The following is a 26712-nucleotide window of genomic DNA, read 5'->3' as shown; positions in this document are numbered from 1 at the left end:
GAGTCCAGGGGAGGGTCACAAAGATGATGAAGGGCATGGAGCGTCTTTGGTATGAGGAAACGATGAATTACCTGGGTCTGCTCAGTCTGGGGAAAAGAAGACTGAGGAGATCTGATATATGTTTATAAATATCTAATGGGAGGTGGGAGGCGAATGGATGAGGTCAGGCTCTTCTTGGTGCTGTGTAGTAATAATACAAGGAGTAATGGCTGAAAACTTGAACACAGGAAGTTCCATACAAATGTACAGAAGAACTTTACAATAGGGGTGATGGAGCACTGGAACAGGCTGCCCATACAGGTTGTAGCGTCTCCTTCTCTGGAGATATTTAAGACCCATCTGGATGCCTACCCATGTGACCTATTGTAGGGAACCTGCTTTAGAAGGGGGGTTAAACTCAATTCTTGAGGTCTCTTCCAACCCCTATGATTCTGTGATATATCTGAGTCTGTATTAAATGAATGAGAATTGTAGTCAAGAGAACACAGATTTTTATATATTCCAAATTTGCTAACTAGCAAACATGTTGTTTCTTGCTGAAATATTGGATGAGAGTACAGTTAGACGAGATTTATCCATAAAAGCTTAAGAGCAAACTTGTGAGTTTTCAAGCAGGATGTTCTGATAGCCTTATAGATCTTGGAATTAGTGCACAATCTTGTGCTACTTGTGAGATCAGCTATGAGCATACTCTAATATTAATCTTCTTCTAAAAATAGAGGTAATTTTTCATAATTCCTGAGTAGGGTGGAACCTGGTTTTTGTGGCCTCATTTTGCTGAGCATCTGGAAAACACACTGATATTTTCAAATCACTTAGGACAAAAAGAGAGTAAGATTTCAGATTGGATCTGACCAACTTTGTCTCTTTCCTAAGTTGCTGACCAGCAGAGAAGAGAGAAACTGAAAACGAAGATAGCCAGGTATGAAAAAGAAATGAGTGTGGGCAAAAGTGCCTCACGATCCAGCTCAAGACAGAGTGGAAGGCTGCTGTCAACCTCTTTTGGAAAGGTAGATATTTTAATTTTGTTCGGTAGATATCATGATTGGCTTGCCTCCCCTAATAACAGCTGATGACCAATGCAGCAGTAGTTTTAGAAGGACTAGCATATTTCTAACAACAGAAGATAAGACAACTGTCTTCCTGGTTTTTGTTTTTGCTTCTGTAGTATTTTTGAGAAGTAAAAATCTGTAAGAGAGTCTTCTAATGGAAGAGTAAGCAGAGGAAGTAATTGGCCTCATTTTTTAGTAGAAAAAATACATCAGTCCATATTTAATCTTTACTAGATTTGACACAATTTGCATTGGATTCCTTTGTTTGTTTACAAACCAAGGAAGGATTCTTCCCCTTTAAGGATTAGATGTTTTCTAAGGCATTGTTTGGATAACTTAGCCATTCTAATTGTATTTCTCCGGCTATCAGAATATATAAAGGTGATACTTGGAAAACAAATTCTAAGAATACCAATGATAACGTAGAGAGTTTCTGCCATCTGTTAATCATATTACTACATTATCTGTTGCCACTAGGAAACTAAGATAATTATACATCATTCATTTGTGGGGCTACATGAAAAAGTGTGTTGCTAACTTATGATATTCCTGAGCTGGGATGAGATTCAGAAAAAAATTGAAACAGGTAGTTGGAGGTAATGGCAAAAAGTAGAAGTGCCTTATAATGTAGCTGGTGGAAAAAGTGACAAGTAGAGCGCTCCAGGGTTTGCCAACACTATATTTAAATGTGAGAACACAAAAGTTAGAGATGTGATTTTTGTAATGCATAATTTATTGACTAATAAAACCTGACTCTTATATACATATATGTTGAGTTCAGAGTAGTAAGTAAAACTTACAGCTCTGACCAGGTCAATGTCTGAATAGATTCTAGGCTAAATGTGGGCTCATCAGTTTTGATTTACACACCTGACTTTTAATTTTCATTACCAATCACTTTTTATGCTTTCTGTTAAGTCTGCTGCTTTTATTTTATCATTCTTCATTTTTTCCATAGCTGCATTTATTATGACTTAATTTTGTACTAGAGCAGAGGAACTGTTTTAAATTGAGTCTATGCTTTATGCACGGTAAAAACAGAGCTAAAAATTATTCCTCTAAGACATAGAGATTATAAGAAATTTATAACTTACTATGTGATTGTGATTTAGTCAATGTATTTTATTATACACTGAACTGAGTGTGAAACTGAATATCTGTAATGTGCCTTGAATTTGACTAGTCATCTTTTTCACTGTTTTATGCAAAGGTTTAAATTCATAAGAACAGTAAATTCTTCATTTAATAACTAGTTATAAATGTAAAGTTACTGTAATGTGAGAATCCATAGTGTAATGAAGTTAACTGAGGAAGTTATTTCTGTTGTGGTGACCTAAGTTTCATTACTGAGTTTTATTAAAATCATAGATTATCTTTAAAGGAGAGGGTTTAGATCACTAAGTTGACATGTGGGTTAAGGTGTGACAGATGGTTGTGCTGCTTCATGCATTTCTGTGCTTTTAGCAAAGACCCAAGTGTGAGAAGCTAAGGAGCCAACTGATTTTCAAAATGCACAATGGAGCAGCCTTTGCATGGGATCACTCACAATTAAGATGCTTCAAAGACAGTCATTTCTCTCACAGTCAAACAGGAGCAAGGAAAGCATCAGATGTACAAGAGATTGCTTTACTTCTCTTTTCTCATTCCATGCTACATAATGTTGATGGTTGACACCATGTGTAAAAGTTTATCAAAACAGTATGATAAGCTACAAATTTGGAAGCTGAAAGAGCTGATAACTTTGTGTGTCTTTGTAAACAGATAATTTTGAGTACTTAAAGTCTCCAAATCTTGAGGATGAATAAGCAGCACACCTGTGGGCATCCAGCGATTTATCTATCACCAAATTAAGTACATACACTCAGTATTAATTACTTGAAGTGATTTTCTTACAACAGGAAGGGCTTTTTTGTGCAGTCTGGAAAATGTCATGTTCAGTGAGTGAAACGTTATGAAGCTCAATATGACTTAATTATGAAGCAAGAAAACCTGAAATGACTTTCCCATGAGTAAAAACTCTGATTTGAGCAAGACTTGCTATTTCGTATTCCATGTTTAGATAATCTTATTATTAGGCATTTCTAACTACTAAACATTTTCAAAAGAAATTACTCCATGCCAAGTGTCAATTGAAGGGATTTTAACCATCTTAAAAAGAGTTTCTTTAAAAAGACCCTTTGGATTGCTAAGGACTGCCTCACTTTTCAAGATGGCTTTCAGTCTGATTTTTGAGACTTTGATTTCTTAAAAATGACAGGTATGACCTTTCATATGCTTGTGCACATGAAAAATAGATTAGGAAACACCATTAACAGTTGATAATATCTGTTAATTTTTTATGCAGTGCACATGCATGGCTATGTGAGTTACCTACTCAAATGCTTTGTGTTTAAAGATTTATTATACTGTTATGATGAGTCTGAAGAGGTATCATGCTTCAATTAGTTCTTGTCAGAATGATTTATGTGAACAACTAAAAGAGAACAGAAGAACCTTCTGAATATCATAAGATGTTTTCATCAGGAATGTTCAATGCATTTTATATCCTACATTCTATGTTCTGTACTATTTCTTTTCTGGCTTCACAACAGCAACCTCCCATACGTTGGTTGTTTGAATAAATGTGTTTCTATGTGGACCTTCAGTAACTTCCCTTGTTAATAACACCAGACTTCTTGATGGAAGCAGTGATGTATCGCATTATGTAACTCAATAATATGTTCATGTGCATATAGAAAATGTAACAGGAATGTAATTTAGAATGAGAAAAATGGTTATTATTGATGCCAGCATGCAGATTGATTATATTCATTCAGATCTTTCTTGTTCCCAGGTTTGTGTGAATTTTCTCTCTTAATTTTCTCAGTCTTTAAGTAAATATCAGTGTATAAGGAAAGGAACAGGTGATGTACAAGGAGGACTGTGAGAATATCAAATGTAAAGAAGGTCACTTAGTAAATGAGACCATTTACTCTGTCTGAAGAGCAGAGAGCAGGAATTCAGTTGACTTACAGCAATATTAGTGGCGTACAAATTGAGTTGTGTCAAGTTAAAAGAATCAGATTTTCATTTATTACCAAATTGCAGTTTCTGAATCTTGACAATACAGTTGATAAAGTGTGAGCTATGATGGTAGAATAAAATACTTACAATTGACTTTTCTATAACGTTGACAGATTACAGGCAAGCAGTATTATCCTGCATTCCTTCAAATCTTTTTGAAGTCAGCAGCATAGCTTCTCGTTCCTGATACTATCTCTCTCTGTATATCCAGGGGCTTCATTCCCTTCCTGTTTGAGCAATAAAGGTTTAGCCTGAGATGGGGGGTTCAGAATACATTGTCTTTCTTGGTACTTGAGTGAATATAACTCAGGATTGACACAAATACAGATATAATTTGTGGACTTACTAGCTAATCACTAGGCCTGTTCTGCTTGTGACATATCTTAGGAGAAGAAAAGAATTTCTTGAACTTCCTCAAAAATATGGAAAGCTTGTGGTATATTGCCATGTTTACCCCGATCTTTTGTCGTGTTTTAAGATCAACTCAACTAGATCCACAGAATAGGTTATGTGGCTTTCACGAGTAGTAGTTCTCATTAGTATGTTTCGTTTTGTTTTTTGGCTGTTTGTTTTCCTGTAAGATGAGGCAGCAGTCATCATCCTGTGTTAACAAATGCTTCTACAGTCTGATCTATTTTGCAGCTCCAGTCACTGAGAGTGAAAAGTGTACAACCAAAATAAGCTGTTTCTAATACATATGGAAAGGTGTGGAATTAACTTTTCAAAATAAATATCTATATAGGTGGATTCTGGAACTTTCTAATCCTATCTGTTTTCTATGGTGCTGAGCTACCACTGCAACTATTTTATATGCAAACAATCACTCTTATAAGCCTTAATTGTGCTGTTTGCTAACACAAGCATTTGTTTGGCATTGTTACCGCATGTTATCAGTTCAGCATTTAATTGTGCTGTAGTGGTAAAATTAAGTTGGCAAATGTGATACACCATAAAGACAGGCTTTTTTAGCTCTAAAATCACCTCTTTACATCAGTGGTAGTGCATATTCTGGGCTATTAGAATAGATAGTTCTACTGATTTGGGAGGAAGTTGTGTGGAATTGTAAAGGAAACAGACAGCATGACAGCAGTGTGTTCTGATTTAATTTTGATGATTAACTCATTTTTGAGTATTCCTTCTAAACAGCATTTACTGCATACGATAGAGTATATATTGATTGTCTTGAGTTTTAATTTAAAATACAAAGCAGTTCTAAAAGGTAAAAACTGGAATAGTATAGATTCACTTAGGTATTCTTAGAAGCTTTATTGTAGACACTGAATGGTAGAATAGAAATTCTGTGCATTTGTGATAATCATACATTACACAGGTTAATCTTCCATACGTTACTGTAATTTGTATTACCAGGCTACAGTGTCATGAGTTTACAACAAATACACAAGGGTTTCCAAATGTCTTTATTTTTCCCACAGCACACCTACATCCTCAAAGTAGAAGGCTTCAGAAGGTCTCACAGCAGATATTGATTGTCTTGCAAAATTCTTACTATTTGTTCAGATGGGAGGTATATCAGCAAGTTAATTTCTGCATTGCCTATGTGAACTTCAGGTCTGTTAGAAATGTGTTCCCTAATTGGCCTTAGGAATTGAGTTCTCACATGAAACATCCCTGTTTGTATACATCCATTTAAATCTTGCAGAATTTACTGAAGCAGTTGGTGTGTAGCTGTGCAAACAGACTGTACGGAACAGTAATGCCTGAACTCTTTAATTAGACATGAACTGAATTAAGTTTGTAGTTGTTGGTTTTGCATTGGGCTTTATCAGATGTTATTCTGTTTTAGCTGTTATTTTGTCTTGTATTATATGGCTTGCATGGTACAACCTTAAGATTTGTCACTCTCTGCTCTGCATTTTGCAGCTTCATCTCAAGCACTGTGCAGTTTTGGGCTCCACAATATAAGAAAGACAAAAACTATTAAAGAGAATCTAAAGTAGAACTCCAAAGATGGTGAAGTATCTGATGGGCAAAACCTATGAGGCCAAGTGAGGTCTCTTGGTTTGTTCAGCCCAAGAAGAGTAGACTGCGGGGGGAGGCCTCATGGCAGCTACAGCTTCTCACAGGGGAGCAGTGCTGAGCTCTGGTCTGGTGACAGTGACAAAACCCAGGGGAATGGCACGGAGCTGTGTCAGGGGAGGACCAGTTTGGTTCTTTACCAGAAGGTGGCTGGGCACTGGAACAGTCTCCTCAGGGCAGTAGACTGCCAGAGATTGTGGAGCATTTGGATGCACTCAAATGTAGGGTTTGATTTTTGGGTAGTCCCATGTGTAGTCAGGAATTGGACTCAGTGATCCTTGTGGGTCCCATCCAACGCAGGATTCTTGTCTCTGCCATTTGCACAGTGTTTCTCATAAGAATCAACACGACCAGAATTTAAATTGTTGGAAATTTTTTTACAACTCTACTGAAGATGCGCATCTTGCACCCACAGGTAGAAGAAAAGGGTTATACAGGGAATAAGCAGCTAGTTATAGCATCCTTACTTTGTATATTAAGCCACATTATAGTAGTTTCCTTGTTGATCTAAGATGAATCAGAGAGTGGTGTCCTTTACAGAATGTGTATTTTATAAAGATAGCTGCTACATGATGAATTTTGAATCTAATAGGATTTGGAGAAGGAGGTAACAAATACACATGTGAAGAGAATTTGGGTGGTGTCATCAGGACAATTGTGGATAATGTCTATTTACCTTACTTTGGGCAGAGCTAACAAGCATACCCAAATAAATTCATTTGTCTCAATTCAATGATTATTAGCTACTTGACTTTTAAAAATGTTGTGTGGTTTTGGTCTAAAATAAGATAACATGAATCTTTTCACATCAAGGTGTTAATACTTGTTGGCACTGGAGCTGCTTTGAAACCAGTTTCATCTTAGGTCAAAATACTTCCAAGCCGGTAACAAAAATAGCTGAGGTATCAACTTGAACAAAGCTGGTAACTTGCAGAGCAATCAAATCTTGGTTTAATTTTTTTTCTAGAGTCCTTTAGAAGTAGAAGATAAAGACAGTCTGTTCTCCTGTGCTGAGCATACACCACACCTGTCAAGAGCGCTGTCACTTTATGGTGACCTTGGCTTGCTTCACACCAGCCCAGTGGAATGTGCCAGAAAACGTTCTCGGAATAGATCTAAATCATCTAACTCAAACTCAAGTGTCAGCGTGTCAAGTACACCAAGAAAACGCTCTGGAGTTTCAAGCCGTTGCTCCTCTGATAGCTATGTGACCGTCGGTCGTTCTCAGAGACATCAGGAAAGAAACGCCAAAACATACAGTGGGGATCTTCTGGACAGGCACTCAGAAGTGTTTACCAATAAGCAGAAACCTTTTACTCCACGTACGTTAATATCAGATGCTAAATCTGCCCTGCTCGGATATAGGTATTACACTGCTGCTCAAAGGCAAAGGAAAAAGCACTGCAAGAAACACGTGGAAGCTGGAACACAGACTGATGTGATCAGGTACAGAGATTAAAACTTTGTTTTGCAGCTGTGGAATCTCACTACCTGCTACTATACTATTTACTGTTCTCTATGGTGTGTATTTGTGCTTTCTGTCTTCTAAAGAATTAACTGCCCTAAGTATGCACATCTTTCCCCCCACCCTATTGTCCCCATAGTCTCATACCTTCCAATTCATTAATTAACACATCATGCAAAGAAACTGTTTTTATTTCTTGAATGCAACTCTTTGTTGCCTTTTAATCATTTTAATTTAAATGCCTTCAGATATATCCAATATGAAGTATCCTAATGTCCTTCTCTTACACTGAACTTCTGCTTAGCAAATAAAGAAGTTTGATTTAGTTTTTATTACTGATACTACTCACTAAAAATGAATCTTGTGTCCTCAGTGCCTGCATGTCTAACTTCTTGTCTGAGCACAAAGTAGGAGTTTCTTAAAACTGGAGTGAGTATAACTTCTAGTCCACACTGCAAAGACTTTATGGCTGTGTGTCGCATGGGTCATACTGCTGCACTTTTGATATATAGGATCATCTATATTCCCAATTTAGAACAATCGTTGTGGATGTTTTATTAATCCTCTGTAAATATACAGTCAAGAAATGGATTTGGAACGCTTCTGTTTGGCTAGTGTTAGTGTTCAGACTTAACTATAATTTAAATTCTGCCAGACTTCTGTTCACATGGTAAAGCTTTCTAAACCCGCTCAAGCATTTTAGTACTGGGTGCCTTTTGAATTCATGGGAATTGAATGTCTGAATTTCCACAGTGGGTGGCACTGGTATTCACGTTCTGTTTACCTTGAAAGTAGCCACCTTAGAGATCTAATGCATCTCTAAATTTTGTAGCTTTCCAAGTACAGATGAAGCATCTGAGAGAAAAGTTGAGACTGAACAGCAGAAAATGACAGAGAAGGTAATACAGTTATCATCTATCTGTCATCTAGATACTTTTTCCCCACCCTTCACTATCATTTTAGAGTATATAATTCATCTCTGCCACAGCAGTATGCAGTTGAATAAGGTTTCATTTTCTTTATTATTCTAAGTTAGTTAGATGGAGAAGAAAAGTTCAGAAGAATGAGCAGAAATGGTAAGAAAAAATATTGAGCTTAGAAAATCAAAAGAATTTTGAAAGTTGTTTTTCTCTAGGCAGTTTTACAGAGGCACTGGTGTGCTTAATTATCTGTAAAGGAGATAAATAATCAGCACGTTATTTATCAGCAGACTTTTCTGCCTCTGTTACAAGGATTTTTTCTTTATTTTGCATTGGTTAACATATACATAAAGCCTAAGACAGAAGAATTGGAACTAAGGAGTCCCTTCCTCTTAGGAAGCATCCAAACCAGTAGGCAGAAATGCTTTCCTTGCTGTTGTTTTCTTTCAGTCTTCCTTAATGCATCTGGAATTTTTTACTGAAACTTATACCACTTCAAGTTCTATTTGCTCCTTAGTATTCTATGCTGTAGTCACAAATGGTTACAAATATATAATTTCAGTTGCCGAGTGCTCGTTGTTGATATAATTTACTGTGTATTTTCATTGATAATAATATTTTACTTCTGCATTCTAGACTGAAGATAAAAGTTACAATATGGATGAGCCTGAGAGAGAAATAGCTGCTTTTCCATACTCCTCTCTAAGGTACCTAATTTAGAGCAGGAAGAAATAGTTGTAGTATTCTTTTTGGCTTTCAGTACAACTTCTTCTTTGGCCAGTAAGCCATCATTTACAGAACTTGTCAGTTTTAGATGAATGGCCTTTTCCAACTTCACAATTTAGTTTTCTTTTGTTGAAGTTCTACTGTAAAGGCAATTAAGAAAAAGACTTCTGAAATACATGTGATGTTTCATGGTTTGGGGTACTTTAGTTCTGTATATAACTGTGAGCTTATAAACTATGTTTAATGTACTGTAGCTGTACACCACCTAAATCCAGCATTGGCATACCTTTCAGGAATATGAGTCTCCAGGAATCTCAGCTTCCCATTCTCAGATATGCTGAAGATCCAGGCCAGAGGTATTTTCCACGTCTTTTTCTGAAACTGTAACACTGAACATTAGAATTTTGTCTAAAATACAAGAACAGTGTTGAAAATCAAGCCCTGAACCGTGGGCTCCTAGCCCCTTCTCCTTATTGCTGGAGAATAGTTCAGAATCATGCTTTACTTGCTGATTCGCTTTGTGGCCTTTCCATAGAAATCTAATGGGTTTGGTTTCTTACTATCAGTGTAACAGCTGTTATTTAATAAAAATAAATATCTCTTTTAGTAATTCAGGTATTAAGTTACCTTAGACTCCATTCTTTCAACTGATGATTTGCAAACTCCATATGGTATATTTAAGATAGATCTGTCACAGTTCATTTATAGACCTGTACCTAAGATTGTTACTTGGGCATTCATCCTTCCTGGAATCTATTATGTGGCAAATGACACAGGGAGCCTTACCCATTTAACTACCAAATCATGTTAAGGGTAAGCACTTTTTATGGATAATGGATATCTCTTTTTGAGTAATCAGTTGGAAAACCTGCATCTAGCAAAGTGCTGTAATACTCTTCACCAGTCAGTTTTGCTATTGGAGCAGAGTTTCAGAACTTCTGGTGTGGTTTTTTTCCTTTTCTTGTGGGACAAGACATACAGATAACTCCAGAAGAGCATGAGATGCCAGGTACTACGCAGGGTTTTCATAATGTTGCTCTTTGCTGTTTCTTACCCTCTGATTTTTCTGATTAGAGAGGAGTCATTGTATTCTGAGCAGCCTTCAGCAGGGATGAATATCAAGGCTGTGTAAGTATATTCACACCATTTTTCTGCTAGTTGGGAAGAATAAACTAGAAGCCATCAAAACTGATGAAACAATAAATAAGGACTCAGAATAAACTCGTTCACAATCTAAAGTAAAACTGATATATGAACTTACATGTCATAGTTAACAACTTCCATGTCATCATTCCAAATCTGCAGGAAGTTCACTATAACTTTGCAGGTAAGACACTATAACTTTGCTGCTATCCAGTAGCTACACTTTAAACATTTCCAGTTCTGTTTTGAACTAAAATTTGTCTAGAGCAAATTAGAAATTAGATTAGAATGTGGAGCTGAGGTGAATTCTTACCAAATTTCTGCTCTGAGATTTGATGAGAATTAACTGAGATTTGAGTTATATTCAGAAAAAGATTGTCGGTGATCTCTCATATGACCTCAGGAAAGTGGCCTTTCCTGTAATCATTATGTTTTAGGTAGTCTTGTTCTTGTGTAACTTTAAACATACAAGGTATAAATCATCTATAGTCATCTTTCATAGAGGGCACCAAAATGACAGTCTTCAGACTGGATGACAGCTCTTACATTATATCATGAAAGTTGTATCAGACTTGTTATATTCTGTTTATTACTAAACCGGAGGATGATTCTGTAGAGCTGAATTGGTTGGATACTTTGGGATATTGAGAAAGATGCAATGAACAAGAAACAGCATTTAAATCTTTTCCTTTTTTAAAAAAGGGGGCACTGGGGAGGAAGCAACAGAGTTTAGAAGCAAACAAAGAGTTTTCTTTTCCAAACAACGCTTCCTTTCTGAGTGCAAAGCAGGTTGTTAATGCTTTATAACGTTTGCCTCTTTCCTCATTCACACGCACTTTCCTAATTTACAACACAACACAAATGTAGCATAAATATGATACACCACAGTGATCTTTTTTATTATTTTTTGAATTGAGTGAAGGGTCAGGTAGGTGTCTTTATTTCTAAGCGTTTAACGTTGAGCTTTCTGTTCTTCCTCCAGAGATGATGACCTCTTATATTTAACCTTCATTGAAGAAATAACAAATGAAATTCTTGACATTGGGCTGTTTTCTAACAGGTAGGTTATGGCTGTTGTTCAATTTGTAATGCTGTGTCAGTATACGCTTTGTTGCCTTTTAAGAATATGTAAATACCCAGTTACCCCTTGCTTGTTTTATTTCCTATTGATTCTTGCTTTATATAAGAAAAGAGGACTGGGAAAGAGCTGCAGGTCATCTACTTCAGTCTATTGCAATGTAACATGAGATGCAGCCTCTCTTAGGAACTGATCTATGTGGAACAGTGCTTAGAAAAAATAATTCTACTCTGCAAGATCTGTTTTGCTAGATAAGCGAAGTTATTAATCTTTGATACAGTACTTCCTCCATTGCCTTTCTGTCCTTGTTCCTGTTCCAGTATGAATTCAACCTTCAGTATGCATTGTAAGGATTACATACCGTTCCAGATAAGGGTTCACTAGTTACTAAGTCACATATATATATATATTTTAAATAATTAAACAATAAGTAATCAATCAATACAGGGATGCAAGCATTACTCCCACATTCTTTACTTACCTGTAGAATAAAGGCTCCAAATAGCCCTCTTTGTGACAGAGCTTAATTAAAACAGTCTTAATGGTCCTCTTCAGCTAAGAAATAAAAAGCAAGAACCAGGGTTGTTAAAACATCCTTTTGTTTGTGCTACCTGATTTAAGGTATTTTTTTTTATTTGTAGAGTTTTGGAGCAATTGTTTGAATGCCATATACAAGAATACAAGGACCGTTTGGATGAGGTAGGTACTGCCTCTGCTGTATTCTCACTTTCCACATTTCTAAAGTACAGTGGAAAAGTACTGGTATATTTTCTTGTGTATGTAACCATAATAATCAATGGGGAGCATCTTCCTTTCTAAGATATCTGCAGACCTCTGATCTACCAGCAGTAAGGTGTGGTCACAAATGAAGTGACTCAGTTTGGTGACTCCTGCTGTATAATTCAGTCACTCAGTTGCCAGCAGTCTCCATTTCTTTAGTCAGAATGAAGCCCTGAGCTCTGGGCAGATAAGTGCTACAGGCTTTGGCTGCAGAGGTGTCACCCTTTCTTTCTTACACCCTAGAGCAAAATGCGGCACCTGTTGGATGTGCTTAAAGCAGACCTTGGCTGCAGCCCAGACAGTGGTGCTAAGCAAATCCACACAGGCTGGGAAGCCTTGGAGTCGCTGGATCTGGGAGAGTTTCATATGATGGAACAGCTTGAGTTTTCCAACAGAAGTCAGAGGCAAGGCAAAGCTACAAAAAGCAAAGAATTCCTTAAGAACATGGATTTATTACTAAGGGAACCAAGCAGATGTGAAGTGCCACCATGCAGTGAAAATTCAAAGAAGACAGAGAGCAAGGGTGACTTTTCAGAAGATGCTGATGAAATAATGAATGCTGAGAGAGAAGCTCATGCCTATGTGAAATCTGAAGACCTGGATGCTTCACCCTCATGTGAGGAAACTCTAAACTTGATTACCTGCGAAGGTGATTTGGAAAGCTACAAGGAACTTGATGATCTTGAGGAAAACTTTGCAGAAGCCCTTCACATCACACATGGCCACTCATCATAGTGGCCAAAATTTAGCAGTTAAATAGGGTGGAATCTATTTTTGTAGAGAATTGCCATTCACTAAATAAAAAGAAGTAAAGTGTTTACCTTTAGGTGTGTCTTAACAGAATCACTGAGTTCTTTTTAGCGGAGTATTTATTACAAATCGGTGAGCATTTCTGTGCTGATGTAGAAACTGGAAAGGGTAAAATGACTGTTAAAGAAAACACACTGTATATTTAGTCTATAAATGCAGAGCCCAGAACTCACTTCTGAGAATATTAAAATTAGGTGCATATTTTAAAGAAAGCTGCAGAGTGAGTTATGAAATATCTATTGTTTTTATTTATAATAAATAAATTAACTGATGACATTTCCAATATAATGGTGGTCCATGTTACAAAGATCCAAGATTTTTGTAGTTTGCAAGAAGAATGCAGTTTACTCACACTGAAATGTGGCGTGCTGCAAACCTGCAGAGCTGGGACAGAACTGTTTGTTCAGCCTGGAAAAAGCCACATTATTTCCTCTCTGCACATTCAGCCATTGTTTGATGTTAAATCCCAGTGGAGCATGAAGTTCTTACCTCCTTTTTTCCTTTTCACAGTACCTTTAGCACACAGCAAACAAGGTTTCCTTGCATTAGCTTGAAAGAAATGAGGCTTGAGTATAGACAGGCAGCTTTCCAAAAATAAGCATTTCTTTCTGATAGTGCTTGATGGTCATTTCTTCTTTCTCATCTTAGGAACTGAGTTGTCTTATTTCTTGCATCAACAGGTACAAACACCATTTTGCACTATTAGCTGGTCTCATGACAGAAACAGACATATAGTTCGGATGTTGCATCCAGCAGCTTTTAAGCTATTCAGTACACATGCAGCTTGTTTTATGCACAGCTCTTGAGCTACTTAATCCTACTTGTCCATGATTTAGCTGGTAGTTCTGGTAAGTGAAGACTGTAACAGTTTTCACACTGCATAACACCAAAATACACAGTCCAGTTTCTTGCATTGATGGTGACCTTGGCATAGCATTCTGCAGGGAGTTTTGGGTTTGGGAAAAGAAGAAAGGTCCAAGAAGAGTTGGACAAACCCAAATGGTGGAGCTCATCAAGTTGCACATGCAGCTCCCTACTCTGTTGCTCAAGAGGTTCTATAAAACACTATTAAACTTTTAAGTTCAGTGATTGATTGCAGTGTGCCAAAAGCACATTATAAACATAAAGCACTGCTTCGTTGTGAAGTGTAAGCTTTTCTTAAGGATAAAAAACAAAAAACAACTCCCAAAAACTCTTTCAAAAAGCCAAATAAAGAAAGCAATGCTTCTGGCAGTCACCAGTATTGCAGTGCAGTGTATGTTTTCCAAGAAAATGAAAAGGCACTTTCCTGGCTGCCTTGGTCATAACGATAAATCACCCTTGTTGACAGTGACAGCAGAGTGTGTTTTATTTTACCCATGTACACGTGGTGGAGCAGATGGGTCTTCCGTCGGCCATGCTCAGCTGGCTGTCTTACAAGTCTGGCCTGCAGTGCGAGTGCCCGGCTCACTGCTCCATCAGAGCCTGTCTGAACGAGAAGACAAAGCCACAGGACTGACTTACTCAGTGCCAGAATCATTTCTCCCTCATCACAAGAGACTGAAACCCTTCTCCCATCCCCAGAGCAGCTCCCTTTATCTTCCTACCCAGACAATTAGGTTTGTGTATTATATGAAAAACAAAAATAACACAGAGCAACAGGCTTGGTCTGGTGGATACAAATATGGTTTAGATATAGAACCGAAGAGTGTGGTGAGCCATCTCCAGGTGCAAAGCCTGGTTGCTCCTCTGCCATGACCACGGTGGCTCCTGGAGCCTTCCCCCTTCTGAGTTCTCCAACACTGATCCATTGTGGAATTAAAGCATTCTCCCACCACTTCGTTGTGTAACCTACATGATAAAGGATTGCTCAGCAAACTTTGGCTTGCGGTCAACATAAGCCTGATTTGTATGAGATTCATACTAAAATCCTGCAATTTAAAGCATAGCAGTGAAAGTGGTCATGACTTCAGCATGGAGAAAGGTGCAGATAATGACACAGTCATTTCCTGCACTATGAGTAACGTGAAAATAAACAAGTACTGTTCCTTGACCATGTTTCCTGTGGATGAGCTGTCTGAACATTGGTGACGTTTTATCTGGGTAGGCGGTAGTGAAAGCAGTAAAATAAATTAATAAAAAACTGACCTTTTACAAAGAAAGCATCTGCCTAAACCACAATTACAGAAATTTCCTGCACCATGGAGTGAAATACTCAGTAAGGAACCACAGGGGAGCCCACTGCCATGCTGGAGTAGTCAGCACAGGCAGGGGAACTGATTTCTTGTACAACCACTCCCAACAAGTAGTAGGGAAAGAACGCTTGAGACAGATGTTGTCAATATGAAATCACTTAGCTTATCTCACCTATAGATCCAGAAGTACATTCAGGCTATCCCGGGCCTAATACTTCCCTCGTTTCCTTATTCACATTTGCATTTGATGGTTCTTCAAATGTAGGTTGTTTAAGCAATTTGATACACAAACCAGACCTGCATCACTGCTAGCATTAATCAACAATGCAAGCTTTGTTTTCTCTCTTGAGCTTTGGGGTTATTAAAATAAATAAATAAATAAATAATGAAGGTTTTTATTATTATTATTATTATTAGTTTTAAATCTCATCGCCTTGAGTTTCCGTTCGCTTGACGGTATCTTCAGATCTTGGCATAAGCCCTATGAGAACAAGGTAAGTCTCACCACCACTGACTACAAATCTGAATACTTTGTAAGTATAACTGTTAGGAGCAGACAGCTGCTGTGACCTACAATAGAAAGATTTCTTTCTGCCCAGGCTCACGTGGGCAATAAACACATGTAATAGCATCGATGCTTTCTTCAAATGATCAAAAGCCCATTATTGTTACTTTGCTCTGTGACAAAAGAAGTCTCATCTCAAAAGCCTACATTTTTGTCATCAGTGGCCTTGTTTTCAGAGGTAGGATTCTGTTTGTTTACAAATCAAAGTGCGGCTTTGAGTCATTTGAAATAAAGATTTGTGTGATGAAGGAAGAAGATGCTTAGGTGTCTTAGTGCTACCTAGAGGAAAAGAAAAAGGAAAACCCGCAAGCAAAACCCAAACTGTTGTGTTATCCCTAATCAACGTGAACAGCATAACAAAAAAAGTGAAATTACACAGCATTGTAATTTGAGGCTTAAAATTTCTCACCCCACAATAACTAACCCAGATACTCACCAGCAGTCCTGTTTTCTTTGTCAGAAGTGAAATCTGCTTCATTCAGAAACACTCGTTGTCAGTTTCCATTCCAAGTGGCAAAGCAATTGATGTGCAAACAGGTGAGTGGTAAATTAATCTGCTGCACCAGTCATTGCACGCTGCATGGGTTGCCACCAGTCAGGGAATCCAGTTTCAAAGCTTGAAAGTGGATCTTGTGCCAGCGGAAGCTGAACTTGTCATGGGGAAAGAAAGAAGCAGCAACAATTCTCACTTGCATGACAGTTCAACAGTTGAGCCACAGAGAACCTATAGCTTATCTCCAGCCTCAACCACCTAAATGAAATCCTGTGAGGACTTCACGAGAGCAAGCAGTCCAAGGGCAGCAACAAGAAAAGTGAATTCAGGTGAAGGGAACCAAAATTAACGATGCTGTGCTTACTATGCACAAGGTTTTCTGGTCCCTGTAGAAAACATCCAAAGTAACTCTCAACAAAATAACTCTACAGGCCTCACATAAGACTTGGTCTCCTTAATGCACTCACTATGCTTGTTTCAGCAGGGATCAAAGGGCAGGAGATGTACAGGACACCAAGCTGATAATACACAAGTTAAAGCTGTACTCAAATGGTAAGCTGTTGGACTGGTCTGCTAAAGCTATAGAGATGCTACAGACACAGGATATATGGACTCACAGAGTAAGCACAGCCTTCTGTGCAGTAGTTGTTCCTGTTGCGTGCTCAGCACAGCCAAACTCCTGTGCAGTCCTTCCAGCCCTATCACGTTGGTGGAATGAAATGAGACCTTGAGAAGGGCATGTAAAGGCTAAATAAAAGGAGTGGGGAGGCATCTGAAACTTGAGAAACTCACACTGCCTTGATCTAGCAGGCTGTAGAGCCACACCGCCCCATGCTCAGAGGACAGGCAGCGTGATCTGTAGCACGAGGTGCAGAGCTCTCAGCAGTTATCCCAGGAATTCTGCAAGACCACAGGACTCCCCTTACAGTATCTCCATGAGGCTGCAGCATACCTTGCATCTCACAGCAGCCTGCGGCCAATTCCTGAAGATGAAGAGCAGAAAAATGAGGTGACCCTAACCCAGCTATCTCTCTCTCTCACCGACAAGCATACTTGCATGCCAAAGAAGAAACTAAGCAATGTGTCAAAGGCCATCAGCTCTCCCGTCAGCCTGGGAATTCCTCATAAGACCTTTGAGCAGGGGCCTCCCCAGCCATAAATTCACCTTGGAAGAGAGATTTGGCACCCTTTTTCCCAGTGTTTGACAAAAGCAAGAGCAGAGATACAGACAGCACAGTTTTGGGAGCTGGCTCTGAAGCTTCCCAAATGCTGGGTGCAATCAACTCAGATAACAATGGATTCTATGAGAGAAATAACTCAGTTTTCCTTTCCTCAGAAACAAATATGCATGGTGGGCCCTTCCCTCCAGCCTTGAGAGTCTTCAGCCTTGCACAAGAGCTTTCAACCTACATGTGTCATACTGTGACTTTCTGTGGCACACATGTTGTTCTTCACGGCTTTTCCTCAATATCTGAGCTTCTTAGAGCCTCTGCTTGGTTCTATTCACAGCACAGTGAGATCTCCCCAGAGAGTTATCAGCATATTCTCTTTATGACCAGCTCCAGAACCTTTACCCAGAGTGGTAACTGAGAGGTGAGAGACCTCCCTGCCCCTGTTTTTTCTGTAGGTATGGTAAAGGGAGGACAGTTGGACTAGACGATATTGTAGGTCATTTCCAACCTTGTGATTCTATGATTCTATGGTTCTATGAAGCACCCATGATACAGTCTCTGGCACATGCCAGTCACCAAACTATGGGGCCAATCAGAAACAACATATCAGTAATACTGGAGCACTATTTCCAGTTACTTTCAACAGGGAATGTAAATTAGCCTCAATTCTGCTTATTTGTCATTATTTAAAGACCAGCATTGTGTGGAGAGCTGAGGCTGCCATTTTATCTTTCAAACACAACAGTTCCTTCTGCCCTTTGAAGCATAAGAGGAATTAGGGAGAAAAAAAAGAGACAAATATTTCATCAACCTCCGAAGTTGGTTTCTATTTTTGCCCAACAATTGTGTTTTCCTCCTCTTTCCTAATTACATTTTGATCCTGGCTACTGACACAATGCTGTGTTTCCCTTCTCCTTACAAAGGAGGAAACAGATGTTCTCATTTGAACAGAGTGCTGCCACTTTTTTCCATCCAGAAGTTACCACATGAGAAAATCCACTCAAATCCACTGGTTATTGTTGCTGGCCTACCTCAGCAAGGGAGCTTTCAGGAGCGCTGGAACCAGGAAATAAAAACAACGCTGTATTTATAATGTGTCAGTGAAAGGATGGGTGTTCCTTCAGCTGAAAAATTGAGGCAGAACAGCTCCCTAAGATTTATAGTTTCACATTAAATTGTCTCCCCAGATTTATGAAGAAAAGTCCACATTTGATGTCTGATGAAAATTAAGTGATGGAGACCTACTGCTCCTGGGTTTTGGAAGATAACCCTTATTTCTGAAATACAAGGTGAGCGTGAACGGTTTCTAGAGGCTCAGAGACAGTCAGTTGAGAACAAGTCAAATTATTTCTATACAGTTATGGTTTAGTCAAGTCAGATAAATCCTGATATATCTACTAAAACAATATCTTAAGCATTATCAAACTAAAAACAGTCTTCAACCTTTTAAACCTCCAAAGCATTTTTGCTCAGGTTCTGATAATGGAAAGACATTTTCAGCCACAATCAGTCATGAATAGCACGGTATGCAGAGAGAAGACATCAGATATACACAGGCACACACCAAAGCATGTGGTTCTTTCAAATCACTGATTATCAGTATTAACCAGGCTTGACAGGGGCTTTCTTCCTCGGTACTTAACACCAGTGAAAATTCTTCATCTGCCTCTGGGTATGATAATTCTGGGTCTGTTCGTGGAAGGATTTGATGTCCTTCTAAATTTACCCAAGGCACATGATTGTCACTTTAGAAAAGGCTGATAATAATAATCTGAACTAAGAACCTTAGATTAAGAAAATTCACGTGCAAGCCCTCAATGTCTTTCCTGCTTTGTTTATCACAGCAGATTCCTTACATCCATAGAATAAGCAGGGCAGTAAGTAATACTGGCTTGGTTAGTTGAGTCTGGCCAATGTTTGGCTTAAATTTAGGTATCTGTCTGAAGGATCGCCCTGCTCATCTCTAGGAGATGTGGTGATTAATTCGAAATAGGAAAGATTTTTTTCTAGGCTCTATCTCTTATAGATTCCCCATCTGTCCTGTGCCCTTTTTCTTTCAGAGTGCAAAAACAGGCACAAGCCCTGAAATCCTTTCTTCAGAAAAGCTCCCAAAGGATGCGAAGAATTCGAAGGTTATTTTGTGATAAAATAGACCCAAGCTCGACCATTTCCTACTTACTCTCACTTCTTCTTTGAATTAATGAGGCTAGGTTCAAAGCAATTGTAATAAAATAGAACTAGCTTGTAACTATCAGAACAACCATTTCCCCGAGCACCACAACACTGCCACCACTCAAATGCAGGAGGTTCACCCTGCCCAAGAGCCAGACTGAGCCAACGAGATCTAGAGCAACACAAGGTAACTTGCTTAGCTGATGGGCATCTGTCATTCCTCCAGTGCTCGCTCACCTCCAACTCTGCAACAGCATTCTCCTCTTGGTACCTGCATCAACACAGTTGCTATTTGTACTCACAAATGGTGAACATCCACCTGTAGTCCTCTGGGTGCTGTCAGTAACCTGGCAATTTCTTTCTGCAGCACTGTGCAGCTGCTGTCCTCATGCAGAACCCAGCCTTCCTGACAACACTCAGAACAACAGTGGAAGAGAGAAAACACATTTATATGCCATCATCAACATCTAAAAGAAAAGCAATGGCAGTAACAAAAAGCAAACCAAACCAAAACCATCATCCTTAACCTAAACAGAGGAACTGTCACACATAAAGCTCCCAGCTAGGTACTGAGCATTGCTGAGCTTCATGTAATCTTCATCTATCTACAGCCATTCTGGACTTAAACAACAGGAGGCTGCTCTTCTGATTCTGGGAAATGATCAGAGAATTACATACGTACATATGTTATTTTACCTTATGTGCATTAATGCCACCAAGTTGAGCATACCTGGAAGACAAATCTTATTTAAAAGCCTAGCATTTCCTGATACTCGAGTCCATGCATAAGGTATTCTGCAGGGACAGAGGATGTGCCACTGTCCAGTCTGCAATTATAGTGTTCAGTGTGAAGTACATCCTTTTATGCTGTGCCTTTTGTATCACTTCCATTTTATGCTAAATATCAATTAGAAAATGATGAAAATTTCAGTATTGTGCATTGGTAGCGGCTCCAATAATGCCAAGAAATCACACGATCGATTTTCTTTTCTCATTGGCTTTTGAAAAGGGTTTTTCAACTTCTGAAACCTCTGCTTAGAGGGAAATTGAATATTCAGAATATTCAATCTTAAGAACGGCTTTAGAAAATACAAAAAATATATAAAAAATATAAAAATGGTATGAAGGGGGTGGCAGACAGATGACTTTGCTACCACAAAGATGAGAACAATTCCTGCCTGACAGTAGGAGTTTGATCTTCATACTGGAAATTCTGGGCAGTACTTGCAGAGCTTTAAAAGAGGGATAACACCTTTTTGCACAGGAGGCCAAGTTCCAGACTAGAACATGCGTTGCTGATTTGTCTTTTAATAATGGGACAATAAAACCACATTGTTGCTTCAAATATTTATTTTTTCATGGCAAAAATAGACTATGAATATATTCATTTCACATATATTACATTCAGTAATACAAGCCTTTCTGTCTATGAAACACAATTTGTACATTGTTTTACAAACCAATTTCAGTTTTACAAGAATTAAAGCTGTTTTGATTATACATTTTTACAGTATTGGTGGCAAGACAGCAAAAATAGACGTGTTAACCACTAGCTTAGTACTAGAAAATAATACTCAAAAATTCACGTTGCTACTGTAAATAAAGTCCCATTTAAATCCTTCCATACTGGCTCAAATGAAAACGGAAGAAAACTGAGCCAGATCCTCTGACATTAAGTACTCAGCCCTACAAAACTGCTGAAAGAACTTCAAACAACCAACTCGCTTTAACAGAGTGAAGAGACTTCAGCACTGCGCAGGAGGACACCGACTTACTGACTGGCAAGCTGGAGCCTAAAATTCCCATCCGAGTCTCCTCAGATCAGTCATAAGGAAGTCAAGTAGTTTGGGTGCTTCAAAGGAAGTTGAGAAGGTATCTTTGTAAAGGGACAGCACATACTCCTCGTCTGCCAGAATCATCCAGGATAAGCAAGGTGACAGACTGGAGGATCTATTTTTCCTATTATGTTTCCTATCAGTCTAAAACTTAACTGTGTTTATCGTTAAATACTTCCACATCTCCTAATTTTACTTAAAACATTTCCGAATGGAAAAAACAGCATTTAAATTCCCTTTAAAAAAGGTTTCAAAAGGCGCCTTCTGAAATTGTGCTCACAAAAGCAGTAATTTGGTAGCTTTGACTGCCGCCTATCAGAAACAAAGTAAAACCACAGCATCTACAGGCTTGTTCTCTGACTTGCCACACACTACGTCTGCTGTAAACTCTATCTGCTAGATTCTTTGCATTTGATTTCTGTCTCAGTTCCCCAGTTAGAGCTGAAAAATGGAATTCTAAGGAACAAATACACTGGAGGTTATTCTTCATCACTAAATGCAGCATCATGTGGAAAACTGCAAAGAATAGAATCCAGGGTCATTTAGCAGCCAGTTTTTGAAATGCGCATAGAAATGGAGAATGTTTTTTTTCAGTCCTTGTAGACCTTAAAGGAACATTCACGATGCCAGCAAAACACACCAAGTTAGCTGGTCCCCAACAGGATCTTCATAAGAAATCTTTTTTACAGCCATATTTGCAACAGCTGTTGCTGCTGAAGTTCAAGATATTTTCCTATAGCATAGCACAGTATTTGAGATTCTCTGAAGTTTTATTATCGCTGTACTGAAAATGGTGCAATGCCATCTTTGTAAGCATATGCCAGATTTCCACAATTCCAAGGCTTAGTTTTCAGCACAGCCTCAACTTAATCCAGTTTGCATCTGCAGTAAACAGCCTCCTGCACTCACAAATCATTTCAACTTTCAAATAATCTAATCTACATCCATTACAAATTATTGGTGCAAATTGGCACATATGCCCCTTTGCCTTCAGCTTGCCCACCTACAACCTGAGACTACGGCCTTAAAATCTGACCTTTAGTAAGCAAGCAGGAGCTGTGGTGCCAGATTGCACTGAATCTGTTTGGAAAAGAATATATTTAAAAATAACAGAGCTTCTGAAATAATATCTGGAGCTTCAAAAATAACATTGTAAAAAGTCAGTAGAAATAACACCTATGACTACATGCTCACTTACCCTACTATGCCATAAAAAAAAACCATACCGTGTGAATCAAACCCTCCTAGCAGCTCTGCTGTGGATACAAAATGTTCCAATTCCTCCTCCAAATGCCTTCAAGCCATTCCTCATATCCACACTCACCAGTTCCAACATTCTGTACTTTTACAAGAGAATCTCTTCCAAGTCATCTCAGCTACTTTTCCTTGTAACATTCTAGCTTCATGTAGGCACATTCCTGATGCATTCTTTTGATTAATACATGCAATCTATATTTAAATTTAAATTAGCTGCGAATATTCACATTGTAAGGGCTTTCACTGGCAATAAGTACTGCTGAATCCACTCACAAGAACTGCAGAACTTTTATGTCTTGAGGGACTGGGCTCTGGCTTTGCATGTGTTTTTTGTATTGGAAAGAAAAACAGAATAAATACCTGAAGCTAATAATACTTATTAGCAGTTGATCTGTTGTTCCTTTTAAATTAATAACTTGAGCTAACCACTGGAGCATAGTAATGAGTTCGCTATTTTAATTGTGGTGTTTTAGTAACAGACCTGGTATTAAAATTGAGGTCCCGATACAATGCTAGCTTATAGGACAAACAACCATGGAGTTCCCAAGTTTGGTCCAGAGGCTGTTGAGAGCTACGAACCACTCAACTTTAACAATGAGTCAAACAAGAAGAATTTACCAGCAGCCTCTGGTAGCCTTAGTGATTAAAATTAAGAAACCATTTTGGACAAAACTGCTCCAAGTGTCATCCATTAAAAACAATAATAATAAAAATAGAGTGAGAGAGAAACAAGATGACTAAAGGAACAAAAAATGCATACTTTCTCAAAAGGTCAAGAACTTTTCCATTTCAGTGTGCATTCATTTTAGAATCACAGAATAACTTGGGTTGGAAGGGATCTTAAAGACCAGCCAACACCTCTGAAGGTTGCAACCTTCCATTTATTATTATATTCCTATGCAGTTGTAGTTTTCACCATTCATATATGCAACAGGTATCACAGTGAGAGCAATACTAAGGCATTTAACCTTGCTATTCGTGGGGACTGCACTCCAACAAGCAGCAGAACAGGGGGATCACTGTTTTGCAGGCTGCAGAGAAGCAGTGCAAAACTGTTGTGTAGCATTGAGTTTCTCCATCAAAGAATGAGTGAAGAGCTGACAGCAAAGCCTACTAAGTGTCACCCTCACACTCAACAGGACTGTGAATTATGTTTTTAGAGAAGACCTGGGATCCCAGGAATACAAGCATTCCCAGTCCAAAAAAATCTCTCTTCAGAGAAAACAAGACAGAAATCAAACGTGCAGAAGCCCCTACAGCAATCCATTGGTTCTTCTCCTGACTCTTTGTGGAATTTGATCCTAAGAAAGCATTTACCACCTAGACCACAAAAGACACTCACATCTGTCTCTTGATAGTAATATAGCACCTTTATTTATCCCTGAGAACTCTGGCATTCCTAGAGATCAGCATTACGTTCTTTTTCCTACTAAATAAGTTCAGCTCAAATCTTACACGATAATTACCTGGTTTCTCTCCCATATTAAAAGAAGCACACCTGGCAAAATGGCTTATAGAGGAATTTTAAGCTTTTGACAGAAGGATCCAATTTCCACTCAGGCTGTGACTAGATTTGGGCCACAGATTTTCCTATAAAGTCCCACAGTTCACAAAGCATCCATCACAACACATACAAAGCATCCCTATAAAGGCTCAGAACAAAGTGCTACAAACAGAATGTTGTTTTAAAAGCCATCCAAAAATCTAAACATCTTTACAATTAGATTTGTGACAGGAGGTTGTGGAGTTTTATTTCTTTCGGTGTCTCTAGAAAAGAAACCGTTTAATTTCAATGCCCACTTGGAACCATACGCTTACATGTAAAAACAACCCTGCTGCCTTCATTAGTAAGGTTCATAGAAAGTCAAGTCTTATTAATGCAAAAAGCACTGCTAGTGGAAAGAATGAAAAGCTGAAGTGGAGGAGGTAGCAGTGTGACTGCTTCTAACAAAACCAGACTGCGACCTGTAGTATCTCCATGTAGCTGGAGAGAGAGCGCCTCTAAAAGTGATCTCACTTCCTCTCAGAAAGATGGAGAAGAAAATGGAAGGGAAAAACTTCCTCAACCACCTCAGAAACTATTTCACAAGTTTGGAATGAAATTGCTTATTTCAATTGGTTTCTGTTTGTTTGTTTGTTTGTTTTTAATGCCTTATACCTGACATTCTGTCCTAAGAGCTGCTGAATGGTGGAGAAGGGTTGCAAAAAGTTGTGGTCATCTACAATTTCACTAAAAGCACATGCACCATATTGAGATCACTGCTGAAACTTTAGAAATGTAAGAGCTACATACTAGAGCGTGCACTTTTCTATCAGAAACTGTGGTTAAAAGAGAAAGAAAGAAAGACAAATCATTGTTTCTATAACAGAAGATAGCACAAATAGCCAAATACATTTGCTTCATTCAGTGGTATTTCTGTTGACACACGAATGTCAAACTGGTTTGCCTGCAAGACTATATGTAAGAATCAGACTTCGGTAACTGGTCTCTTCTGGAATAAGGCATTATTCCATTCATTTTCTCATTTGGCAGTTAATACTTGCTAGGCATTTTTTTCCCCCCATTTGAAATATTCAATATTATTTCACTGAAGGTAGAACAATTTGGACTGCCTGAAAGAAGACCAAATGCACTAGTTGAATATTAGTGTACTTTAAAGTAGCACATATTTTATGGAATGACATATTAGCACAATGTCATTTGGACCTTGTGTTTATGGAAACAGCTTATTAAAAAGGTAATTGATGAAACATATTACACTTTTAATCTGTGCTTCGAGAGGACAATCACTGTTTGATGGGGGAAGGGGATATTCTTCATAACAGCTTCCAAAGCCTTGTCACAGCTCAGGGAACAACAATATAATTTTACCAGCGGAAAAAAACACTTCATGGACTTATTTTATTTTGCTAAGCAAGTATCGTGGGAAATGGATATTCAGACATACCTGCACACTTGTCTACCACAGGTGTTTTTTGAAATTACACCAACAGTTAGCTCACTTTGGTATAGGGTCAAAACACTCCAAAAGCAGGCAAAACCACACTGTCCCCATCTTAGAAACACAGACACAGATGTATTTGAGATACTGTCCGTACACCATGCTAGTCAGGGACAGCACAGAACCTACCAGAGGTAGGACATCTTCAGATCTCTGCTGCAACCATATACTCTGCAACCTACGCAAAATACCTACATCTCCAGTGTTTCCTCTTAGCATTCTTACATTCTGCAGGCATTCTCAAATGGCTCCTGTGAACATTCTTCATTGCAATGTTGCACAGCATTGGCAAAAATCAGTTCTGGTGCTGACAAAATAATCTGAAGGATTCTAGAGAAAATTTCGGTGCTTCAAAGGTTTTCCTAACTGGAAACATAAACATTTTTAATGGTCATCTTTGCTTTGTGTAAACCAGCAATCATAGCTGCCACATCTCCACTATTTCCTCTTCACCACTATGCACCTACTTACTCCAATTTTGGTTCTCTCACTTCATCAACTTTAAAGGCTCTTCCTCAAATAATAGGTTAGTAACAGCATTTCACCATATGAAACAATATATGATTATAGTTTCTATGTTTAACTACATAAATAACAGAGCAAAAAAGTGCTTAAAACATTTGCATCCACTTTGATTTCAGCCAGTAAAATCAAACCGTCCTCTAAATTTCTGAATAATACTGAATATGTACTTCCTCTCATTTGTTTATTACCAAGAACTTTGTAGATAATTATATTACTTTTTCCCTGCTTGTAGTCTACAATGCAATAGGCAAAGATGCCCCTGCTCAAATGGAAGTTATCAACAGTTAACATGATCTTTCCCTTGTCATTCTATTACACAGCACTCTACTACTACCTATTACACTAGAACTATATGCACAATTTGTAAGAAGTTAGTTCAAGCATAGATAATCTTCTCTGAAAACATTGCAGTGTTTGAAAAGTTGGGTGTTTTTTTTTTTTTT

The 26712-nt window shown here is 38.4% G+C and overlaps 1 protein-coding gene across 3 annotated transcripts in view; it reads left to right on the top strand.

The window, feature by feature from the left end:
- The window catches only part of SPATA7 (spermatogenesis associated 7), a 32068-nt gene extending 17658 nt beyond the window's left edge, over positions 1 to 14410 (top strand). For all 3 annotated transcript variants that reach the window (XM_072338801.1, XM_072338802.1, XM_072338803.1), the window contains exons 5-13: positions 877 to 1010; positions 7120 to 7598; positions 8450 to 8516; positions 9174 to 9244; positions 9557 to 9619; positions 10338 to 10391; positions 11389 to 11466; positions 12126 to 12183; positions 12508 to 14410. In XM_072338801.1, the coding sequence (XP_072194902.1) occupies positions 877 to 1010; positions 7120 to 7598; positions 8450 to 8516; positions 9174 to 9244; positions 9557 to 9619; positions 10338 to 10391; positions 11389 to 11466; positions 12126 to 12183; positions 12508 to 12999 (1496 nt within the window). In that variant the 3' untranslated portion in view covers positions 13000 to 14410. The remainder of the gene's footprint in view (positions 1 to 876; positions 1011 to 7119; positions 7599 to 8449; positions 8517 to 9173; positions 9245 to 9556; positions 9620 to 10337; positions 10392 to 11388; positions 11467 to 12125; positions 12184 to 12507) is intronic.
- Positions 14411 to 26712: the final 12302 nt, after the last annotated feature.

This window comes from Excalfactoria chinensis, chromosome 5, assembly GCF_039878825.1.
Source record: "Excalfactoria chinensis isolate bCotChi1 chromosome 5, bCotChi1.hap2, whole genome shotgun sequence".
Lineage (NCBI taxonomy): Eukaryota > Metazoa > Chordata > Aves > Galliformes > Phasianidae > Excalfactoria > Excalfactoria chinensis.
This window is presented reverse-complemented; position numbering and strand designations above follow the sequence as displayed.